Source organism: Morone saxatilis, unplaced genomic scaffold, assembly GCF_004916995.1.
Source record: "Morone saxatilis isolate NCDOM2014 unplaced genomic scaffold, NCSU_SB_2.0 Contig24, whole genome shotgun sequence".
Classification (NCBI taxonomy): domain Eukaryota; kingdom Metazoa; phylum Chordata; class Actinopteri; family Moronidae; genus Morone; species Morone saxatilis.
Window position 1 is genome coordinate 18,261,217 of NW_023339807.1, and position 22,260 is coordinate 18,283,476.

Sequence of the window (22,260 nt, forward strand, 5' to 3'; positions counted from 1 at the left end):
TGTGTGTGTGTGTGTGCACACAGTTTAACACATCATCACTCTTGCTCGTGCTTTCCTGCCCCAAGGTCACCCACCAACTCCATTCCACATCCATTCTCTCTCAGATTTACACACACAGAGTAAACCTCAGCACCCACACACAGAAACACTCCGTTTTAATCCCACAATGCTGTAGCTGTATCAATGTCTGTCGACTTAGTGCAGAGCTATACATTGACAAACATAATTTGCCACACTAGAAGGGATGAACTGTGAAACCAGCGAAGTGCCTGGAGAGAGAAACGCAAGCAAAGTTATCCAAAGACATCGGTGCTTCAGACTGGTCACCAGCTTTATTTTGGCTGGTCGATGTGTACAGTTAGCTTTAGTAGCTCATGGCGTGTGGAGGCACTGATAAAATGTCCCTCAGCAGTTTCTTTAAGGTCAGAAGAAGGTCGCCGTTTTGAGTCCAGCTGGGAAAATCTTGCACTCCTTCATCAGCAAAGGATCCCTGAGCAAGGCAGTAAATTCACTCTGTGCTTCAGGCTGTTTCCCTTGTGTCAATGTCCATATTAAAGCTGTACAAGTTTGCGGCAGAGTGAAGTTAAACTTCTACAAAAGCAAAGTCCTTGTCTGACCTCAGATTGGGCTGAGTTGTTGCTCAGTTACATTTTAACAGCACACACTTCCCTGTTCAGTGTCAAACTTCAGTTTCCTCAGGCCAAATGATTTTGGGAAAGTACATAATTGCAATTTTTCGGACCAATATTGTGATTGCAATTTAAATTGCGGTTATGTTCTGTAAATTAAACCAAGGTTTTTTTTATGGCGGATGCCCCTGCTGACGCAACCCTCTCCATTTATCCGGGCTTGGGTTCATTTGGGTTCGTTTGGGACGACATGCACTGTTTGTGCATTCTCAGTGCCTGGGTTCAGTCAGTGTCTTGCCCGANNNNTGGGGATCGAACCACCAACCCTGTGGTCAACCACCTCACACAGCCGCCCCAACGTTATAAACTATAGCTAGGTAAAATATGTAAGACTTGCTACAGCTTGTTAAGATGCTTTTAAGTATTTGATTTATAGTTACTCTTTCAGAAAACAACTTTGATATACAAATAATCAATCATTCAGCCCAAATTTCCTGCATTGTCTTGGGAATTGAGGGTTCAGAGAACGGAGTAGTTACTCTGTAAAAAGTGTGACTGTAGACAGGTTAAAATGTCTTTGGTCTTTGGTTTCCGCAGTTAATGAAAACTTGTGGATTAGACCAGAAAGGTCTTTAAACTTTTGTCTTTTGAAAATGTATTAAAATGAACAGATGCCCTTGAACGTTCTTTTTTTTAATTTAAAAATCTAGGGCCCACATTCATCAGTGTGCCTCAGCTCACTGGGACTTTCTCCATCCTAAGATCAACATCTCACACCCTGAGGAAAAACTCTGTGATGGATGTAGGGGCTGATATAACAGCAGTTTTGAAATTAAGGATTTCACCAGGATTTCTGGACTTAATAGGATGATGAAGTAAAGAGGCCTAGTAGTGATGTCTTATTTTAATTAACGTCATGTCTTATCTTAAAATATGCCAGTTCTAAATTCTTCAATTTTAGCAAACAAGTGTTTGAAAGTCACTGAAACATCCTTCAAGTTGACATTGAAGTAACTTTTGGGAACCCTGTATGCATAGAATTTCCAACTCAATCAGTTTTCCTGTATCTCTTTTTAATGAGGACACTGTGATTAGATACAGGCAGCGTGTGTGTGTGCAGGTGTGTGCAGGTGAGGGAGTATTTTCACCTGTCCATATGCTTGCTTCTGTGTGTGTGTGTGTGTGTGTGTGTGTCTTTGCATGTTTACAAAGTCTGTGTGTACTCGTGTGAAACGCCCAGAGAGGGACAGAGCTTGAGTGTGTTTATGTGTGTGTGTCGCTGTGTAAGTGTGTTTATGTGTCGCGACGTTGTGTAACCCCGGCTAATGAATCATTGAGAAGCCCAGCGGTCCAGGGGTGACTTGACTAGCTGATTGGTAATTAATTGTTAATGAGGCTTAGCACGCAAACAGGGATCTGGAGAGAAAAAGACAGAAAGCTACAGAGATGAAAGAACAGAAACTGTGAGGGAGGAAGAAAGAAAGGGAAAGAAAGAAAGACAGAGAGAATGAGACTGAGAGATGCTGAATTGGCCGGATACTGCATCAAGGCATAGCACTTGATTAATGGGGTGTACGTACACACACATACACGCAAATGTGCAGGCACACACACACAATCGGGGAGGTGGCTGAGTGACTCTGCATCACAATGCAGTGGCCATGGGGAAATAAGAAGACTAAAAGGGGATTAAGGTAGACACCTCATCCACTGTTGCAGTTCTCCAGGGCTCAGTTTCCTACTCTCCATACACACACACGCATGCACACACACACAAATCTGCACTGGGTTAACTAGCGGCCACTTGGTTTAGTTGTTGACGAAATAGCTTCGGCCTGGTGGTTATTTTGCGCTAACACTGCTGGCTTGTTGATGCTGTCTTAGCCTTGTTAGACTCAGTGGTGCCTTTTTTAAAGGATCTTCAGTGTTTTTCAACCTGGACTCCATTTTCCAATGTTTTTGTGTCTGTGTGACTAATGGGGACAACAATTTTAGAAATTGGACCAGTATTGAGCAAGAGCCCTGCAGCCAGCAGCCGCAAAACAAGCCACGATGTTACCCTAATGGGAAATTGCGCACTGTAAATGTACGTCTACTTAAGTGCTTGTTTTTGCCACTGATGTGCTCAGATTGTTATTATAAGTGACTGACAACATTATGGAAAGGATCCCTACAGAGATAGACCTTGCTGTGAAAGAGTAAGATTCTTGTAGTTTAACCAGAAACAGCAGTTATGTGTTCAAAGCCACCAGACTTCACTGACAAACACAATAATATTACCTTTCAACACTGCAACACTTCATTCAAACATGACTGAAATAAAATAAAATGAAACTCAAAATATAAAACCAAAACCTTGGTTTCATCTTTCCATTGTTCCAACAATCACCATTCATTCACTGAGTCAGCTCGCATGCCTGATCTCCTTCCTCCTTATTTTTAGTGTGTATTTCAACCAAACCAGAGTTGCTGATATAAAACCAAATCAAGGATTATTTTATTTGAGTTTTATTTTATTTTATTTTGTTTCAGTCATGTTTGAATGAAGTGTTACAATGTTACAAGCTAAAATGACTGATGGCCTTGAACACAGCAATATACTATTACTCTATCTCTCTGTCTGTAGGGATCCTTTTGTAATGTTGTCAAACACCTATAATAGCAGTCTGATCAGTGGAAAAAACACTTTAGCACTTTTAGTGGACGTACATTGACGGTGTGCAATTGCCCAGATTTTGTGCAGCCAGTGTTGTGACTGCCAGCTACAGCCCTCTCCAGCCCTCTCCATCAATACTTGACCAGTTTCCCGAATTGTTGTCCCACTAGTCACATTGGCACAAAAACAGAGGAAAATATTGTTGGTTGGGTCTGACTACAAGCCGCTACTCGCATAACACACCCAGATCTCTTTTTTAAATTGTCCGTCATGAGTTAGACATAGTTTATAAAAATGCAGCGCTGAATCGGTTTAAGCTGAACATGCCACTGACTGAAAGTGTCAAAACTAATTATTATTTTTCTCATCAATTCATCTGATGATCAGTTTCTTGATTGATCGCTTTGTTTGTAATGTCACAAAGTAGTGAAAAATGCTCATCACAATGTTCTCAAGTCAAGGCACACACAAAAGGGAATCAGACAAATCCTCAGAATTTGAGTAGAAGCTGGACTTGTCTACAAAATCGTCACGGCTGTTTAATGGACTCATTATTTGCTCTGGCTAACGCTACAGTGCTGCAACAGATGATTTTTCTGTTATACATACATTTTTTATTTCAGTTAATGGATTATAATTTCTTCTATAAATGTTTAAAAATAGTGAAACATGCCTGTCACAATTTTAGTAATGTTCTCAAATTGCTTGTTTTGTCTGACCAACAGTCCAAAAACCCAGAAAAATCACTTTACAACTAATATTCATTTACCATTTTTTGCTTGATAAATGACTCAAATGAAGGATTTTTTAAAATTGTGGTAAATTAATAGGGCTGGGTATTATCAAAATATGTGTCTAGATAAATCAACAGATAAGGATAAGTAAGGGCAAATGTGAAAATAATCTGGGACCAATGAATGTGTGACTTGAGAAATGGCCAAAGTGACTTTGTCATTAACATAGGAAATTACTCTTCTGACAATCGACTAAATGGTTAATCAGCTAATCATTTCAGTTCTAGTGTCGAACCATTCAAGGTAAATTGTTAGAGTATACACTGATATTTTAGACATTATTGTGCTTCAAACTTTGTGGCAACAGTTTGGGGTTCACCCTGACATTACTCCCATGCATAAAACCAAGTCCACAAAGAAATGGTTCTCTGTTTGCTGGCCTGCGCAGAACACTGACCACAACCCCATCAAACACCTTTAGGATGAAGTGGAACACCGACTGCAAGCCGGGATTTATCACCCAACATCAGTGCCTGACCTCACTAATACTCTTGTGACTGAAAGGAAGAAAATCCCTGCAGCTCCGTTTGATAAGCTTGTGGAAAGCCTTCCTTGAAGAGTGGAGGCTGTTATAGCAGCATATTAATGTCCATGGCTTGGACGTGGAAAATTTTCAGTCTTTAATGGATTCCGCTGGCACTTTGGCCGCGCCGGATCAAATCGTGCCGCACTGATTTTGTGTTTCCATCACCAGTTTTAAAGTTGTGCCGAGCCACGCCCGAGATCTCCAGAGTGAGGCCAAAAGGCTTCTGACCGACACCCAGCGGCTTGCGGTGACCCCAGCCATGGCCGACCCATGACATCCCCCTTTCTCCCCCTCAAACAAGCACGTGTTATGAGACCCAACTCATGTCTGTACAGGAGAGCAGAGAGACCGATGTTTTTTAAATGTCTCTGGGTGTTGAGCTCTCAGTACTTTTAGCTTGTAACTACATCTCTGTGTTTTTTCTCTCTCTCTCTCTCCTGTGTCCTGTTTGTACTTTCAGATATCTGCTGTATTTTACTGTTTAATGTTCACTTTCAGTCGAGTAAACCGTCGAGTTAAGTTACTGCTGATGAAAACCCAGCAATCTTTTAAAATGACAAAATAACTAATTAAGGAATGATGATTTCCAGTTGTTTCATTAATCAGCGGTTAACTCTTTAAGATATTGTACATAAGGTTTATCTGGAAACTAGTTGGGTGAAGGTTTTGGATTCACAATCAGTGGTCATATGTGTCCTCTGGTGTGTGTGAAGCTCAGAGAACTGTCTCAATATCAAGAATGAAGTCTAACTAATTATCTGCTTTCAACACCATTGTTTTTTGGAGCTGTAAAACTGCTGTTGGGATTTTGAGTTGGTAATTTGAAGGATGAATGTATGAGAGCAATCAGACAAGAGAGGGTGTTTTGAATGAACAGTTTGGCCTTTTGAGGTTTCTATGGCAGCTGCAAGCTAAGGCATGCTGTGGTTGCTATGACAATGATTGGGGGGGAGGGGGCACAGATTTGGTGCGATGTGTGTGCATCAGTGTGGGTATGCATGTTTGCAGGCCATGTCATGCTGTAAAAGTATATGACAGGTGCTCATGGGTAATCCTATGTGTGTGTGTTTGTCCAACAAGGGGGTCTTTCACAGTCCAAGCCTGGTGAGTTCAACGATACCCCCCCTGCATCATCCCAACCAGACCACCCCATCTCTCCAGGGATTCACCTTTTGGGTCAGTGCTTCCCTCTGCTGCCCCAGTTGTCATGGTTACAGCATTAAGCGTCACCCAGGACGATGCACAAAGAGGTGGGAGTGAGTCTCGGGCTTCAGTGACTTTTGGAGTTTGCCATGAATTATAACCCAGAGGCTCCGGGGGATGAAGCTGGCTGGCAGCGTCTGAAATATGGCTGCGGTTTTGTTTGCTGTGATATATGGAGGCAGCAGTGCTAGCCACGCTACACTGCTCCGGTTTCACTTTATTTCTCAGCACAGAAATTACTGTGCTTGTTTATGTAGGGAGAACGCAGGGCAGAGGTAATTACAGTATAATGGTGCAAGGGGAATTTTGCTGGTTGGGTGGAGATCAAAAGTTCATAACAACCAACCTTAAGGCCGCTTGTAATAACGGAGAGGAGAACCGTGCCCGAGTACTTAAAGATGCTGAAATGTGCAACAGATTCTCCTGTGGTTCGAGACATGGTGTGTCGATTGTGTGTTTTGGATGCGCTTGTTTTAACATTTTAAGGAAAATAAAGATTACCTGAAGTAGATCTTATAGATCGGATATACATTAATACATCTGATATGATATGAAATACTATAACACAGCATTTTGTTATTTATTTACTATATGATTGTGATTTCCTGCTCTGAAGAAGCTACATTACAGTAGAATAATTTAACTGTCCAACTGACTGTGAAATGATAAATGACGAATGCCTGTTTTGAAAACATATAGCCAGATAACTTATAGCACTCCAGTTAGGAGTAGGAAAGCACACGTAGTCATACATCAAATAATTATTACAGCTGAGAGCTGGGCTGAATGTTAAGGCACGATGCTTCTGGTCTGATCAAACAGTGTCTGCAGCATTGAGTAAATAGCCATGTTTTTAAAGTCAGCTTTCTCAGATTCTTGGTCTTGTTTACTCAGTCTTTGATCAGTTAATATGCTGTAATCTTCTTGATTAATTATTAATTGCAATTTTTTATGAAGCTTAAAGGGAAGTTTTCAATTTTCTTTTTGTCCAAGCAGCTGTGTAAAAAGATATTAAGTTTTCAGTTTTCTTCTGTAATTTAAGTAGACGAAGCAGCAGATTATCCCATTTGAGAAGCTGGAACCAGAAAATATTTTGCATTGTTGCTTGAAAAATAAATGATTAATCAGTTATCAGAAGATAACTTTTTCACTGACTAGAGAGTGAGTTGACTGTTTCAGCTCTTTAATCTGATATTTCCTCATCTACAATAGAAAGAGCAGATAGAATACCGTTTTGCAAGCCCATGTGTGCGGACACACTTATTACACTCATTAATTCATTCTAACGAGAAAAAATTTAATGGTGCCAAAACTCAGGCATTGTATTGGCACTTATATTGAAAGAAAATATACCTCAATACTTGTTGAGTATTGAAACAGTTGTGTCCACAGAATCAATAGGTTTTAATGCTTGATAAAATTCGTAATCTTGTTTACTTGTAATGTCATATTTCCTAATTATATTCAGATAATTCTGTTAATATTAAACTCTAATTTATCTAGGCAAAGTTGTTGTGTGGCTGTTTATTTTCACAACATTTAGTGTAGAGTTTTGGGGGATATTTTATGTTGTTAAGGCTGCAACTAATGATGATTTTATTTCATTCATGATTTTATTTACTTGATTGATTAATCATTTGCTCCATAAGATATTATAAAATAGTCACACATGTCCATCACAATTCCCTAGAGCACAAATTGACATATTCACATTACTTATTTTGTCTCTGACTAACAGTCCAAAAGATGTTCATCAAAACTAAGAAAATCAGCAGATATATTTAAAAAATAATAATTTCTTCCTTGAAAAAATGACAAACAATTATTCAATAAGCAAAATTGTTGCTGATGAATTCTCTGTTGATCAGACAGAGAAAATGGGTTGATTCCTGTGGACTAAAAGACATTCACCAAAACAAATCTATAGTATTACAGACTTGAATCCAGCATTGGTCTCTCTCAACTTTCATTTGTCTAAATAAATCCTCTGCAATGCTGCTCTAATTTAGCAAAACTGGCTATTACTTTTTCTTAAAGACCTGATGTCTCATTCTGGTTCAAAACTCTTCATTTATTCCAGCTGCCTCAGTAGGGCCTACTCACTCTGGGCAGCTCTCCAGATAAAGAATAGTGTGTGTGAAAACAACATATAAGTGATGTGGTGTTAGTGTTGTGTCCAGCACTATGATCCATAGCTACAGAATATGTCAGATAGAGAGAGAGATAGATAGAGAGAGATAGAGATAGAGAGAGAGAGAAGACTAGAGAGAGGATAGACTAGAGGAGAGGCATAGATTACGAGATGAACGATAAGAGAGAGATAGGAAGTAGAGAGAAGTAGATAAGAGAGATAATCGATAGAGAGAAGAGAGATAGAGACTAGATAGACTAGAGTATAGATAGACTTATATAGACAGTCATCATACGAGATATATACACGATATAGACTACTCTACTACTATGCAGTATATATAATATACGATATAGATGAGATTGCAGCATATAATATAGGATCTATAGATATATATATATAAGATACTATATATATACGTAGTACTCAGTACCTAGATATATAGCATATATAGTACTACGGATATAGATCATAGATTAGGTAGATAGATATAGACAGATATAGATATAGAATAGCCGTTCTTCTCGTGTGTTATTGTTTGGGATGTTTTTTTCCTCCGCGTCACCTGCCGGCGGCGCCCGTCCGGGCGCCACCCCGGCGCGCCCCCCCCGCCGCGCCCCGCCCACTGACTACTTTCCACCGTGATACGGTAAATACTCATACAACCTATATAATAATAATATTATATATACCGATATATCATACCGTATATAGCCGACTCCGCGCGCCTACCTATATGCGTATCGAATACGATATGTATATATAGTGACTTAATAGTACGCGATTATACGATAGTCGATATATAATATATAGATATTAGATATAGATATATACAAGTATATAGATATATAGGATATATAGACGTATACTAGATAGATAAATAGATAAGATATAGATAATCCCGTGATAGATCTATTCATTACTATATAGATATAGATATACGCATAGATTATAAGAGTAGTGATATCGGACTATATGATACTTCTTAGATGAATATGACCCATAGATACTGATGAATAGATATACGATACCGTATACTACTACATAGCGTATACGGAAATAGATAGACCCCCTCCTAGTATATATTATACGTATATCTATATATATCTTATTATATATATTAACTATATCCGTACTATCATTCTACTAGTCATATTACTATCTATACTCCCTACGTATATATCTATTTATCTTATCTATACTTATTATCTATTATATTACTTATATATACTACTATAGTATATATCCGTATATTATAATCTATATATATATATATAGACATATATAGAGATATATACACATATAGATATATAGACATATAGACAGACCACCACTGAACTGACTGATCCTCCATGGTGGTGCTGCTGCAGTGCCTTATGTAAGCTCAGTAAAATACACCATCAGCACTATCATCTGGTCTCATGCTGCCAAGCTTATGGCTGAATATTAAGAATGGATAGTTTTTCTTCTTCTCCACCTCTCTCCCTTATTAATGTGCTCAGCAGGCCCTTAATGCCCTCTCTGTTTACCCTCTCTAGTAGTTTACCCTCTTGATGCGACCACTTTTTCTTCTACCCCTCTTCTACCTTCTTTTCAACCCCCTTCCTTTTTTTTAATTATTGCTGCATTTATTTCCTCTAGTTCCTCTTTTTTCTGTATCCTTCCCCAAAACCACTCATTATTGGCTGGGCCGCAACTTACCATGACTTACTGAGTGAGTTTCTGAGTGAGTGATGAAGTTACACCAGTGGTCCGGTCGAGTGGTGGAGTTCGCCCATTGGCCATTGCTATTTCAAAATGAATAGGCGCAAACTAGCCTGGCTGTTCATATCAGAAGTGCATTCTCCGCCCAGGTCAGCAATCGAACCTGCTCCTCTGCTCTCTTCTAATCACACGTAAAGCTGACTTTTATAATAGCCTCATGAATAATGCGTTCCTGGATAAGCGGGATATTACTTTTTCTGCAACAATGTAGTTAAAAGGACCATCTTGTGATGATAGTAAGTAGTGGCAATTCTGTCTGTCTGGACACGACTGACAAGTATGTGGAGTAGGTATGTAATTTAAAAAAGAAATTCACAAACAGCAGTGATGCTGTTTCTTCTAAATATAGTGGATGGGCAGATTTTGGTATGTCATCATGTCAGAGGAAAAACTGAACAGTGGGGAGGGGGACAGTAATTCAGAAACGGATGGCAAGCATGGGATGTATATTTTATCATTTATCAGAATTAGATCATTTAATATTGTTTACCATAGATTATCAGTGTTTTCTCGCCAGATTTGTTTGCGGAAAAAATGGAGCAGCAGTTCTGTTTGAACAGGTTAAAGCGGGCACCGAAAGGAAGCGGGCTGGGACCTTCAAGGCACTTCTCCCTCCAAACAGCTCTCCATGCACCAAGAGGCATGGGAGAGCAAGCCCCCCAACAAAACACTTAGTACTAATAGATAACTATAATAATTAATTAGAATCATAATAAATCATCTTAAATGTAAACTATTGTTCTTGCAACTCCACTTATAAAAAATGTTTTTCAAACTTAAGCAAGTTATTTGATCTGCTCCTTTACACTTTTAAGAACAAACATTACTGGGACCACTACGGGAAAAAGGCAGATGAACATTTAATATCCAGGAATTGGCATTATAAGCAGTACCACTGTTTCCTTAAGGGAAAACTCCCAGCTGTATATTTCTGTATATTTCCAACTCTTTCTTTTCTCATTGCTTGCTCCACATTGTTAGAAAACCACAAATTATAAGTCATGTTTTGCTCGTCATTTTGGTGCCACTGGTCAGCAGCTGTCATTAATTGTTACCATGGAAACATGGGGTTATGTTTGTGAAACGGGCCCCAGGAAGGAAATGTGTAATTGTATGACGGGCGGCTGTGGCGCAGAGGCAGAGCAGGTCGTCCCCTAATCGGAAGGTTGTTGGTTCGATCCCCAGCTCCTGGTGCCACATGTCAAAGTATCCTTGAAGTATCCTTGAGCAAGATACTAAACCCTGAATTGTGAAAGGGTGAATGTGGCACGTAGTGTAAAAGCGCTTTGAGAAAGGCGTACAGTACAGTACAGTACAGGTCCATCAGCATCAGTTGTACAGCCCACTAAACTAAGATGGTTAAGATGGTAAAAATAATATCTGCTGAACATCGGCATGTTGTCATTGTGAGCATGTTTCAAAATGTTTTCCCTCTCTTTTGTTTCTTGACTCCAGGACTGGGTTTTCCTCACTCGCTTCTGCTTTCTCACTGATTTTGGACGTCTGGACTTCCGGTTCCGCTATCCAAAGGTAGGACGACTGTGTGTTTGTGTCATCACACTGTGTGTGCTGTCTTCATCCTTTATTTACTTTACTTATCATCTTCGTATCGTATCATCTTCTCAACTAGTTCTCTCTCTCTTTTTCTTTCCGCTTACCTTATCTAAACTGATGCCATCACTCTTTCTCTCTCCTCCTTCCTCCGGCTGTTCCTGCTGTACACAGCTCATCCTCTATTTTCTGTCCCCTCCTCCTTCCTTTGCTCTATCCCACTAGATCTTTCTACACGTCTATTTTGTACTTCCGCTCTGTCTTTTTTTTGCCCATTGCTTTCGTAGCCTGCAGACTTTGGAAACAGTTTTTGTCGTATGGATCTCCAGTGGTTTCACTGCCTCCTCTGTGCTCTCTCTCTATGCTGTCTCTCTTTGTCGCTCCTCTGTGCAGTCTCGCTGCTGTCAGAACATATTGCTCTACTTTGATGACAGTTCTCAGTGGCCAGCTGTGTACAAGAGGCCTGAAAAGGTGAGATACTGACACCCTCTGCATCATGTCTTTCGACAAGCCACAAGAGAAATACATCTCCATTTACTAATTTGCATGTCATTCTTGTAATGAAAAAGCCCTGTGACTCAAATTTAGTTAATTTTCACATTTGAACTTGAACTAGGATCACACGCTGCTCATGCTGCTCAGAATAAAACAAAGCTTTCTCTCTCGGTTACTGAAAGGCTTTTCACTCACAGGAGATGATGTATTATTGATGATACATGCAGTGATCAAGGATGGTACAATCCATATTTCTGAACAGAGAGTTCTGCCTGAACTGTAGCCGCTCCACATAAAATGACAGCAGGAAGATTTTCTGTAGATTTTCAGTTTTTTTTTATTTTATGGACTTTTCCATAAAATAAAAAAATAGACAAGTGTTTGGACATTGACGCATTTTTGTTGTTTAATCCAGTACTTGAACACATTAGATCTTAAGTAACAGTGATAAAAGGGTAAAGTGCTTATCAGCCTTGATTTGAGGATTTAAATCCATATTGGATGAACATTTTAGGAATTACAACCCTGTCTTTGTACTGCTGCATTGTTCAGAATCAGTGGGACGATGTATACAAAAGGGCTGTGATTGATATCGATGTTGTTCACTCAACAATATTATTGGATGAACAATACTTGAACACCCTTAAAAGTGAAAGTCAGCACTTGCAGCTTTACAGCCACGGTTTAATTCAAATCCAATCTGAGCAAAGAGCCAAAATATTAGAAAATGCACCAATGTCCACATACTTAACAGACTGCACTGTATGCGTTTAGTCATTTCTACATTTAGTAGGATCACTCACTTATTCCATATTTCATCATTTTGAAGTTTGATATCTTTGAGATCTTTTAGATGAGAGCTTTTAGCTTTTGAGATGAGAGCTTTTAGAGTCCAGAAATTGGATTCATGTAACACTGTCCTGGCTATAAGAGTAGCATGCATGGATTCTTTATCTCTGTTGCATTTGCCTGTATATGGCACAGTCAGCCAGTACTATGAGATATAACATGATACAGTCTATAAATTCAACACTAAATTGCTTTCACAACCAATGAATAATGTATAATGCGACCATTTACTGCAGGCGAATGTTGGTAGCCTTCACTCACCAATTTAAAGCTTAACCAGTCCAGGGTTATAGTACACACAGGATCTGATGTATCAGTTTCTTGTATTATTAAAATAGGGTGAGTTTCTGCATAAAACGTACAACTACCACACCTAAAAGGATTATCAAGTGTTTTGTGTCCTTTAAAGGAACAATGCTACAATAGTTTAGCACAGTAAGGAAAAAAGATTGACCAAATACAGTGCATTTCTTGGCGCCATGTAATCATTTGTTGGTGTGTTCTTATTGCTGACATCTTTTGACGTGTGATGACATGCTGACATCATTCCAGCACAGCTACAAACATCACACCATTTCACAGCTCTCAGACAGATTTTGTTGTCAATTATCCAGAATCAAAACAGTAGGCCCTTCATTCTACACTCACCATTTTTTTCCATTAATATTCAGCAGTCACATGGAGAAATCCATCAATATCCATGTCAATTTTAATTCCACTTACAGCAGCTTCAATAGACCATAAGGCAATCCAGCCATAATTTCAATTACATTTTGATTAAACACATTTAATTTCATGCATTTTCTGGACTGGAAAAATGGTCTCTTATGTTTTAACTGCTGTTCTGTTATTACTTAATATGCATACAGCTGAATGTAGGTGTAACCCGCAGCTGCAAGTTTGGGCACTTCATTATTGAAAATATGAGTGTGGAATCTGAAATAGAAATAAATGAGAGAGGACGAGGATGAGTAGATACAGAAATTTCACTGAGGTAGTCATTGTATTACTGATTTTACTGTGTCTTCTCCCGTCAGAACTGCTACCAGAAGGAAGCGGTGCTGAGGCCAGAGAACAACCAGGTCATCAACCTCACAACACGCTACACCTGGTCAGGCTGTGTGGTAAGAGCACAAATATATACATACACACATTAGGATTGGCAACCTCCAGGCATCTCATCATTTGATTCAGAGGGCTACGATGCAATTTTAACAATTATCGATGCATTTTGATGTTTCAAAATTGTTGATTTCTATTCTACTTGCTACTTTCAAAACATAATGTATTTGTAATAATCCATAATTAAAATATGCTGATGAATTTACTTGGATTATCTTTTATTAATTGTAGTGACAAATGGAAAAGATGTGTCAACTGGAAGGTTACATTTGCATACATACTGCATATTTCTCTACTGCAAAGAACCAACAAGATAAGAAACAAAAGTGTGCCTGTAGCACCGTCCTTGTAGTGAAATAACAGTACAGAGACTTCAGCATGTTCTAAATCACTTGATAAAAAGCTGCTGCTAAGCTTTGGGCGTGTCGGCTGGATCGTCTTCGGTTGCTCACACTCTACGCAGCGTATCTTGGGACATAAACGCCATTTTGTCTGCAGCCAGACACTATTTTGTTACAGGCCATCATAATGTCGAGAATTTAGTTTTTCCATTTTCTATTATTGACTTTTCTGCATGTCGCAATGCATCTAAGAATCAAATTTTTCTACCACCGCTAATACAAACTGAGTGGCATCCTGTCCCTGAGAAATACTCTTACCAGAAGCTAATGCAGGGATGCTGTTCTGTGAGAATAGCTGACCTCTGACCTCTCTGTGTTATGAAATGCGTTACAGCATATCACATTATTCCTTTTTATCGCCACACAGTTGAACCTATTTTCTTATTTCGTATTGCATATTCGTCTTGTAATGCAAAAAAGGAACAGAAATATGTAAAAGAGGTAAACAAATGCAGTGAGTAGAGAGAGAGGCAGTGAGAGCTAATGGCCTGTAAAGTGTTTTCATAACATTTTACTGATTCACACATTTCCACTGTTGATGATGCATCCCAGTCAACCTGAAAGGGTCAAAGAGATCTTTCTTTCCTGCAACACCTTTTTTTTTTTTTCTTTTTTTCTTTTCTTTTAGATATTCCTTTAGCCTCTCTTTTCCAATCCTAGATATTCCTTTAGTCTCTTTTCAATAAGCAACGCAACGTGTTTGTTTCACATTAGGAAGTGTGATTGCCAGCGTGACTCTGTTGTTGTGGCGCTTAGTGGAGCTTAGTGTTTCCACATATCAGCCAAAATAGGGTGTGAAATATGTTTGTATCTTGATATATCAGGCTCCCACTCTACTGTGGTAATTCAATGTGTCTCTGAGGTAAAAACGTGCTGCCTTTTTGGATAACAACATCCTCTTCGTACACCTCCCCCCTCTCATATCTCTCTTTGTCTCAGGTGGAGGGAGACGGGAATGAAGAGGTTCTGAGCTGCGTGGGTGGCCGTAGTTTCCGCTCGGTGAGGGAGAGATGGTGGTACATCGCTCTCAGCAAGTGTGGGGTAAGCACTGACCCCTGACGCCCCCCCCCCCCAAACCCCACTGGCTCTCCCTCTGTACAAGGCCAGGTGTTCTAGCAGGCGGTTGCCATGGCGACGCACTGCCGTTATCACACAAACAAACTCGCAGGGCTCACACAAAAAACATACCCGTGTAGTCAGTGTTTGTTTTCTGCTGCCCTTCAGATACACAAACGTCACCATTGTCATCATAATTAACGTCATCATCTTTCCATCAAAACTGAAGATGTTCTTGTGTTAGACATCTATACATTTATTGAAATGTGGCGTCAAGGAGCTATTTTAATATTTTCAAATGATATTTTGCATTCAAGTAAAAAACTGATTTCAGGTGCAAGTAGCAACATCAGATATTAAAATGGGAAAAGCTGAGGCGAAAATATACCCAGCACACCCTGAGGATGGCTCTATGAAAACTATGTTTTAAGGCTCTTTTTTGTGGTGGCTCCAGCCTTTAAATTTTAAATCAACTTGAGCATATTTTTTGTCCCTGTGTGCTTTCCCATTTGAGCATTTTGCACCAGGCTACATTTTAAATTCTCAAAGTAATCGAAATAGGCAAAAAAAAAAAACTGCTAGGAAATTTAACCCTGTGATTTACAATACTTATCCAAATGAGATAATGATTGCAAATTGAAAAACTGATAATCTATTAAGGATTATCAAATGATTTTGACCAAAATGTTATATTGCTTATGATTATAATTTCTGGCCAAAATGCTCCTCACACCCCCACCCTTCTCTTTTCATATATTACAGCTGATCTTGAATCTGTGCATCTTCCTTTGAATTACCTCTGGACACCGCAAAACGCTTTCTCTCTAACCATGTTATGGGGCTTTGAACAACAAAGGCTCTTAATATGCGACTCTCCGCTTTAACTGTGCTAAACATGCCTTACAAGGGCTCCACTGTAGACTATTGATTAGCTAGCTTCAGGGACTTTTAAGCATTGTGTTGTTTTATAATGGGACTTTGTGTGGTGGTAATGGTGAGCCGGGAGAAAAAGAGCAAAAAGTGGTAGCTGTGGTGTGTTGTTTGTTGATGTGAGTCTGGAGAAATCATACACTTGTGAAATGATAGCTCTGCTTAATGATGACACATCCTCCTACACTGAGGGCTTCAGTCAAGGGTGAGTCCTAGGAATAGGTGTGTGCGTCTGTCGTTTTTTTTTTATGTGTGCTGTGTTTTCATGTTTGTGAAAGTGGGTGAGGAAAAGGGTGAAAAAGTATTATTACTGAATGTGTATGTCTACCTGCATATCAGTGTCATACTCTGGGTTACATCAGTGTCGTGCTCCTGGTCATGATTGTGTGGTTGAGTGAGAGATTTTTTTCCTCTGGGTTTGTTTTTGTGCTGTCTGTTGCGAGAGCTGGCTGAAGAGGGTTATGATTAGAAGGGATGCTTCACATGGAGTGTGGTTTAGTGTCACGCCAGCGTCCGCTGATAGACACGCTGCCTAATGCTGTTGGACAAAAGTATAAAAGCTCATCTCCACTCCCGGGGACATATGCATGGCGCACCCCGCAGCCAATTTCCACCCCTCGTTTCCCGCCACTCGCTTTCTCAGATCCCTTTCGCTTTCACACCTCTCTGTCTTTCCTACCTCTGTCACTCACAATCTTCAGCTGTGTCCCGCTCTCTTTCAGCTCTCTGTCACCATGCTGTGACACGCTCCACGCCATTTCATATCTATTTACCTCAACTATTTTCCTTCTTCCTCTTTGTCAGCCTGTCTCTAATTGGGTTTCTCCTTTCCATCTTGCCAGCTCACTGGACTCATTTTTTCTTTGCTTTCTGCTCATTCCATGCATTTTCTCGCCACCATCACTTTTGTGTGCTACTACATATTTTCCTCTCTTTGTCCCCTTTTCTCTCTTATCCAGCTCTCCTTTCATGTGCTTTCCATCTCAGTCTTTATCTGACTCGAAATCCTCAACCCTTAAAACCAGAGGATGTAGACTCGCCTGAATGAAATGGTAAAATGAGAGGTTATTTAACATTTCCAGAAAATTTCACTTGATTAATTATAGTAGGAAACCTCAAGGCTGCAAATAATCATTATTTCATCAGCAGAAAAAAAAAAGATTAGTCATTATAAATAAAATTCAGGTCATCACAAATTACAGTGAAGAGGACCTCTGGCAGTCAGCAGGAAGGTTTTTCAGACAAGTAAATTGCCAGAGTAACTAAAGTTCACTAAAAGTAGCAGGCTTGAATACTGTTTTTTTTCTCTTGCAAATGTCTTTGCATTAAAAGTACTTTTCTTAATAATTTATAGTCTCTAAAACTTTAAAAAACTTCCATTGTGATACATATATCACACTGTATAGTCCAGCTCTAATTGCATTTGTGTAGCTGTGTATAGCTATAAAGCTTTCCAAAAAGGAAAATAACCCTTATTTCTCTGGTACTGCCTTTTTTAAATAGTTACCGTAATATAACTCGTTAGGTAGAACTAATTACACCATTAATTTAAAATAAACAGAAAATAGAACAACTCAATAACATGGCTCCATTGTGTGCCATTGACCCCAGCCACTGTTGTCTGAGCATTAGTTTGTGAGGCATTTACTCTCGTGGTCTTTCAAACAGAAGTGGAGAAATTGAAAGCTTTGAATGGCTGTAATCAACCTCTGCTTTATTATGCTGAGCAGAACTGCTGTTAATGAAACAAAATTACCCCAGCATGGAGCCAAGGAAGCACTGAAATTAGACTTGCTGCTAATGGGTGCAGGCCACTAAAATGTCCAAACTTTCACAGCTGTCAGCTTGGCCAGGTGACTCATCTTTTATAGAACAAACCGTGTAGAAACACACCCGCCTCTGCTGTATTTTGTTCAGGCCTCAGTTGAAAAATTGTAAACTATATCTCTCATAAAGACTTGCAGCACAGTCACATACAGAAGAAGGATCTTAATCGTATCCTTCTGTGCCAGATGGGGAGCCAGTCTGGACTTGAAACTTTATACTTCTTTATTGTAATAAATAAGAAATAATAACAGGAGTATTTGACAGTGTTGCAAGTTGTTTGGGAGAGATACTTTACTGGAAACAAACAGACCTGATGATTTGTAGATTGTTTTGCTCACAGTGTGAACACAACGTGCAAAATTTAAGAGTGTGATTCTGCTAGAATATTTGCTCAATATATTATTTGTATGTCAAATTACACTTTTTTAGGGCTGCAACAAACAATTACTTTCATTATCTGCTACAGTTATTATGAATTTGGTGATTATTTCTCTCTATCTCTTCTTGTCAGATTATAGTTAGCTCTAGACTAAATGGCCAAAAATATGCTATGGTTTGGTTTGGTATGATTTTGAATTTGAATTATTGTACATTGATGGGTTGAGAATCTCCCACTCTCGCTAAATAAATGATATATTATTTATTTGGATTAGCTGGAAAATGCATTGTCACAAAGCTGAAAACAAACTAATAAAAAGTTGACTTTTTAGAGATGGTTCTCACAGAACAGTGACACTACAAACATATGATTATCTTATAGAATGATGCATTGCTGTAGATTAAACTATGTAAGAGAATATAAAATAGTTTAATTATAATAAAAATAAAATAAGTTAGAATTCTAAGCAATTATCTCAGCCTTAAACATCTACAGCAGTAAAATGCAACATACACATTAATGCAGCAGTAGTTTAATCCAAAAACAACATATATAATAGTAAAACTTTGACAGGGGTCATTGTTCATCATCACATAATAAGTACTTTTAGGATTCTTTAAAATTAAATTCTGCTAATAATTAATCATTTTACTTTGGTAAGGTTTTGGATGCAGGACTTTTACTTGTAGCGGAGTATTTTCACAGTGTGGTATTGTTACTTTCAGTAGGTTTAGTAAGTTAAGGATCTAAATACTTTTACCACCACTGGTTGTGACTAAAAGTCAGGGTATCATTACCTCTGCTTCTTCAATGTTTATTTTGCAATTTATTAATTAAATGTCCATGATTTTGTAATGACATTTTTATCAATCACATATGGATAAGATGCTTGGGTGTCCACATACTTGGTTTAGGCGTCCAGTGTGCATAACTGACTGTGCACACTCATTTTTCACACTGAGGTAGGTGCCCTAAACTGTTAAGCTATACAAACACTTAATGTTCCAGAGACAAGATTCACACTCTCAAAAGACTTTCAGAAGTCCTCTTTAAATGCAGTTATCAGCAGCCCAGGGGAGCACAAGATATACAAGACTGCACAGGTGTTTGGGTGAGACACCTTCAGTGTGTGATATATCAGTACAGTATATCAGAAGCAGATACCTTTTACACCTGAAACCAACAAGCAACCCACCAAACTCCTCCTGTCAGTCCCACAGAGAGAGAATCCCTGCTGTGTGAAGTGCCACTTCTTCCCTTATCTATCCTTTCTCTCCTTCATCCATCTCTCTTTCACTCCTTTCTCTGCACCTGTTTTTTTTAACTTTCTCCCTCTCTATATCTATCACTCTCTTTATCTCTGTCTCCTTGCTCTTTGTGTCTGTATTGATTTTGTGGCAGTGCACACTCCATGCTTCTCGCCCTTTTTGATAGAGGGAGTGAGATGGAGTCTCAGGCTGCCAAATGAAATCAAAGTCTTTTTTCCTCCCTCTCTCTTTTTCCTCGCTCCACCGCAACAAGCGCAAACTCCATCGGCTTTGAACTTGTGTGTGTGAAATGAGCTCTCTGTGCTCTGATTGTCAACCCATCTCTGACCCCCCCCCCCTTTTCTCTCTTTTTCTCTGCTCCCCATCCCTCTTTTTTTCTCACCTCCCAAATTCACTTCAGTTTGACACTTTTTTCTCGTGTGACTTCCAAAGATTAACACCATTCCAACTGTGGTGTCTCCACAGTATCCCTGCACATTTACATCCCCAGATATTCTCTTTCTGTGCTTTCTTTCATAACATTGTTATGCAATAAAGAACAATTATATCTGATCGGATTAAAATCAACCTAACAAATCAGTGATGTGTGTCACATATTGAATCAGATAAAACTGTTGCTATGGATATGATCTAGCCATCCAGTTCTTGTTAATCTGGGTCATGTTCTCCCTGGCAGCACAAAACAGCCTAGATTCCTTTTTATTTCTCTAACTTCCTCAGCACACCTGGGGGATCCTGAGGCACTTTTGAGCCAGCTGGGGGACTGACTGGTGATATGGCACAATTATACTGAGCAGCTAAACCAACAGTGTGTCCCTCCCCCAAGGAAGATTTGGATGGTTTCCTCATCTTGTAACAGGCAAGGTTGGAAGAAATCTGGGCTGCGTTATTTAAACTTAAAGTTGTGGGAGGCAGGAATTCTATTTAAAAACACAAATTCCAAAGAATCCACTGATGTGGTTAATTTGCGCTGTTCACTCACATAACATCCTGGTGTGAAGAATGGACATCAGTGGAAAATTTCTGCTGCAGAAAATGATGAATCAGTGATATTAGAAAAGCAAAACTGTCTCATGATCAGCAGTAAGCGAGCAACGTAAGATAGTTTTTATCATGAATGTGCAGTTTACAGATACTGTACCGTATATGGTTTCTGAGTGTAGGAGTTAAAGCAGGGTGATGTGTTGACATCTGGATATGAGAAAAGAGATCCTCTGGGATTCATATTTTCCTAATTTAGTGGTATATTTTTGTTTTCCTGGTCTTAAAGGCTGCATTGTTGATCGTCTGTGATCTTTCTGTGCGCTGATAAATAAAAGCTTCTACTTTCTTAGTCATCATACACTATCAACATAATAAATGCATCAAACTTCAAAACTTCTGTTTTTTTGGTACTGACTGAGTATAAGTCATGTTCTGTTCTGTTTATTCTTTTAGATAGTGTTTTATTTAAAGGTCCAGTGAGTAACATTTAGGAGGATCTACTGGCAGAAATGAAATATAATATTTATAGGTATGTTTTCATTAATCACCTGAAAATAAGAATTGTTTTGCTAGATGATATTAAATCCTACACATTGGACCTTTTGTATCACAATTTTCCTCCTTCTTTTTGCAGTTTGCAAGTTTTTGCATGCTTGTTAAGACAACATGTAACTTTTTTTCTTTTTTAAATAACAAAGAAGAGTTTTGTGGAAATGTTCATTATCTTGTTTTACATATTGACAGATTAAGTAAGACAGAGAATTAAAAGTATTCAGACTATTAATGCAAAGATAAGGAGCACCATCATGAAACTAAGACCTGTAACGTATACATTTCTGCCTTTTGGTGTCTGATTTGATTTTTCAAAGGAGAACATAGCTGATGTGATTTACTGATGCTTTTTGCAGTAATCATTTAAGGCAAACATGCAATTTAATTTACTTTCAGTTTGACTTAAATGATTTCCTTCTCATGTGTAAATATCAAGATGTTGTAATACTTGATTTCTTCAGTGTGCCCTGCTCGAATTTAATTCCTTCCTACTTCTGCTGCCTGGGTGATCCAGCACTCCTAGGTTCATACACTAAGTGTGAAAGTCTGGTTTTAAGTCCAGTTAACATATTTCTTTTCTCTTCCCAAAGGTCCTGTAGGTCTCCATTGTCAGATTTATAATGGAAAAAGCAAAATGTCACAGGAATAATGTTTAAAAATACATCTAAAGAATTGCCTCTCACTGCCACTTCAACTTGCAGAATTGTCCAGTGCAGCTTTAAGCATTAATGTATACTTTGTACAGATCACAAAGCCTGTAACAATACAAGAGAATACACTTAGTCTCACCTGCCTCCTCCCTCCCTCTTTCTCTTTCTCCCTGTCTGCTTCGGCTCCTCTCTTGCAGGGGGATGGCTTGCGGCTGGAGTACGAAATGAAACTGACCAATGGCCAGTCTTTCTGGACGCAGCATTTCTCTGCAGATGAGTTCGGTAAGAGTGATTAGATAGAAAGAGAGAGATTATGGAACGAATCGCTGATGGCACAAGCCAACACCACTTAGCACGGCCAATAAAGCACACTGAACTGAACAAATTACAATAATGAAGGGACGGCTGAATGAATTAATGATGATAGATGAACTGAGAGGAAGGGATGAAAAGAAGAAGAGGCCCATGTAGCTTCTAAATGAATTATTCCTAA

At 39.0% G+C, this 22,260-nt stretch overlaps 1 protein-coding gene across 1 annotated transcript in view; it reads left to right on the forward strand.

Moving 5' to 3' along the window:
* The window catches only part of tmem145 (transmembrane protein 145), a 40,031-nt gene that overhangs the window by 2,981 nt on the left and 14,790 nt on the right, over positions 1-22,260 (forward strand). The window contains exons 2-6 of the mRNA XM_035672918.1: positions 11,159-11,233; positions 11,648-11,725; positions 13,636-13,722; positions 15,061-15,162; positions 21,965-22,049. Of these exons, the coding sequence (XP_035528811.1) occupies positions 11,159-11,233; positions 11,648-11,725; positions 13,636-13,722; positions 15,061-15,162; positions 21,965-22,049 (427 nt within the window). The remainder of the gene's footprint in view (positions 1-11,158; positions 11,234-11,647; positions 11,726-13,635; positions 13,723-15,060; positions 15,163-21,964; positions 22,050-22,260) is intronic.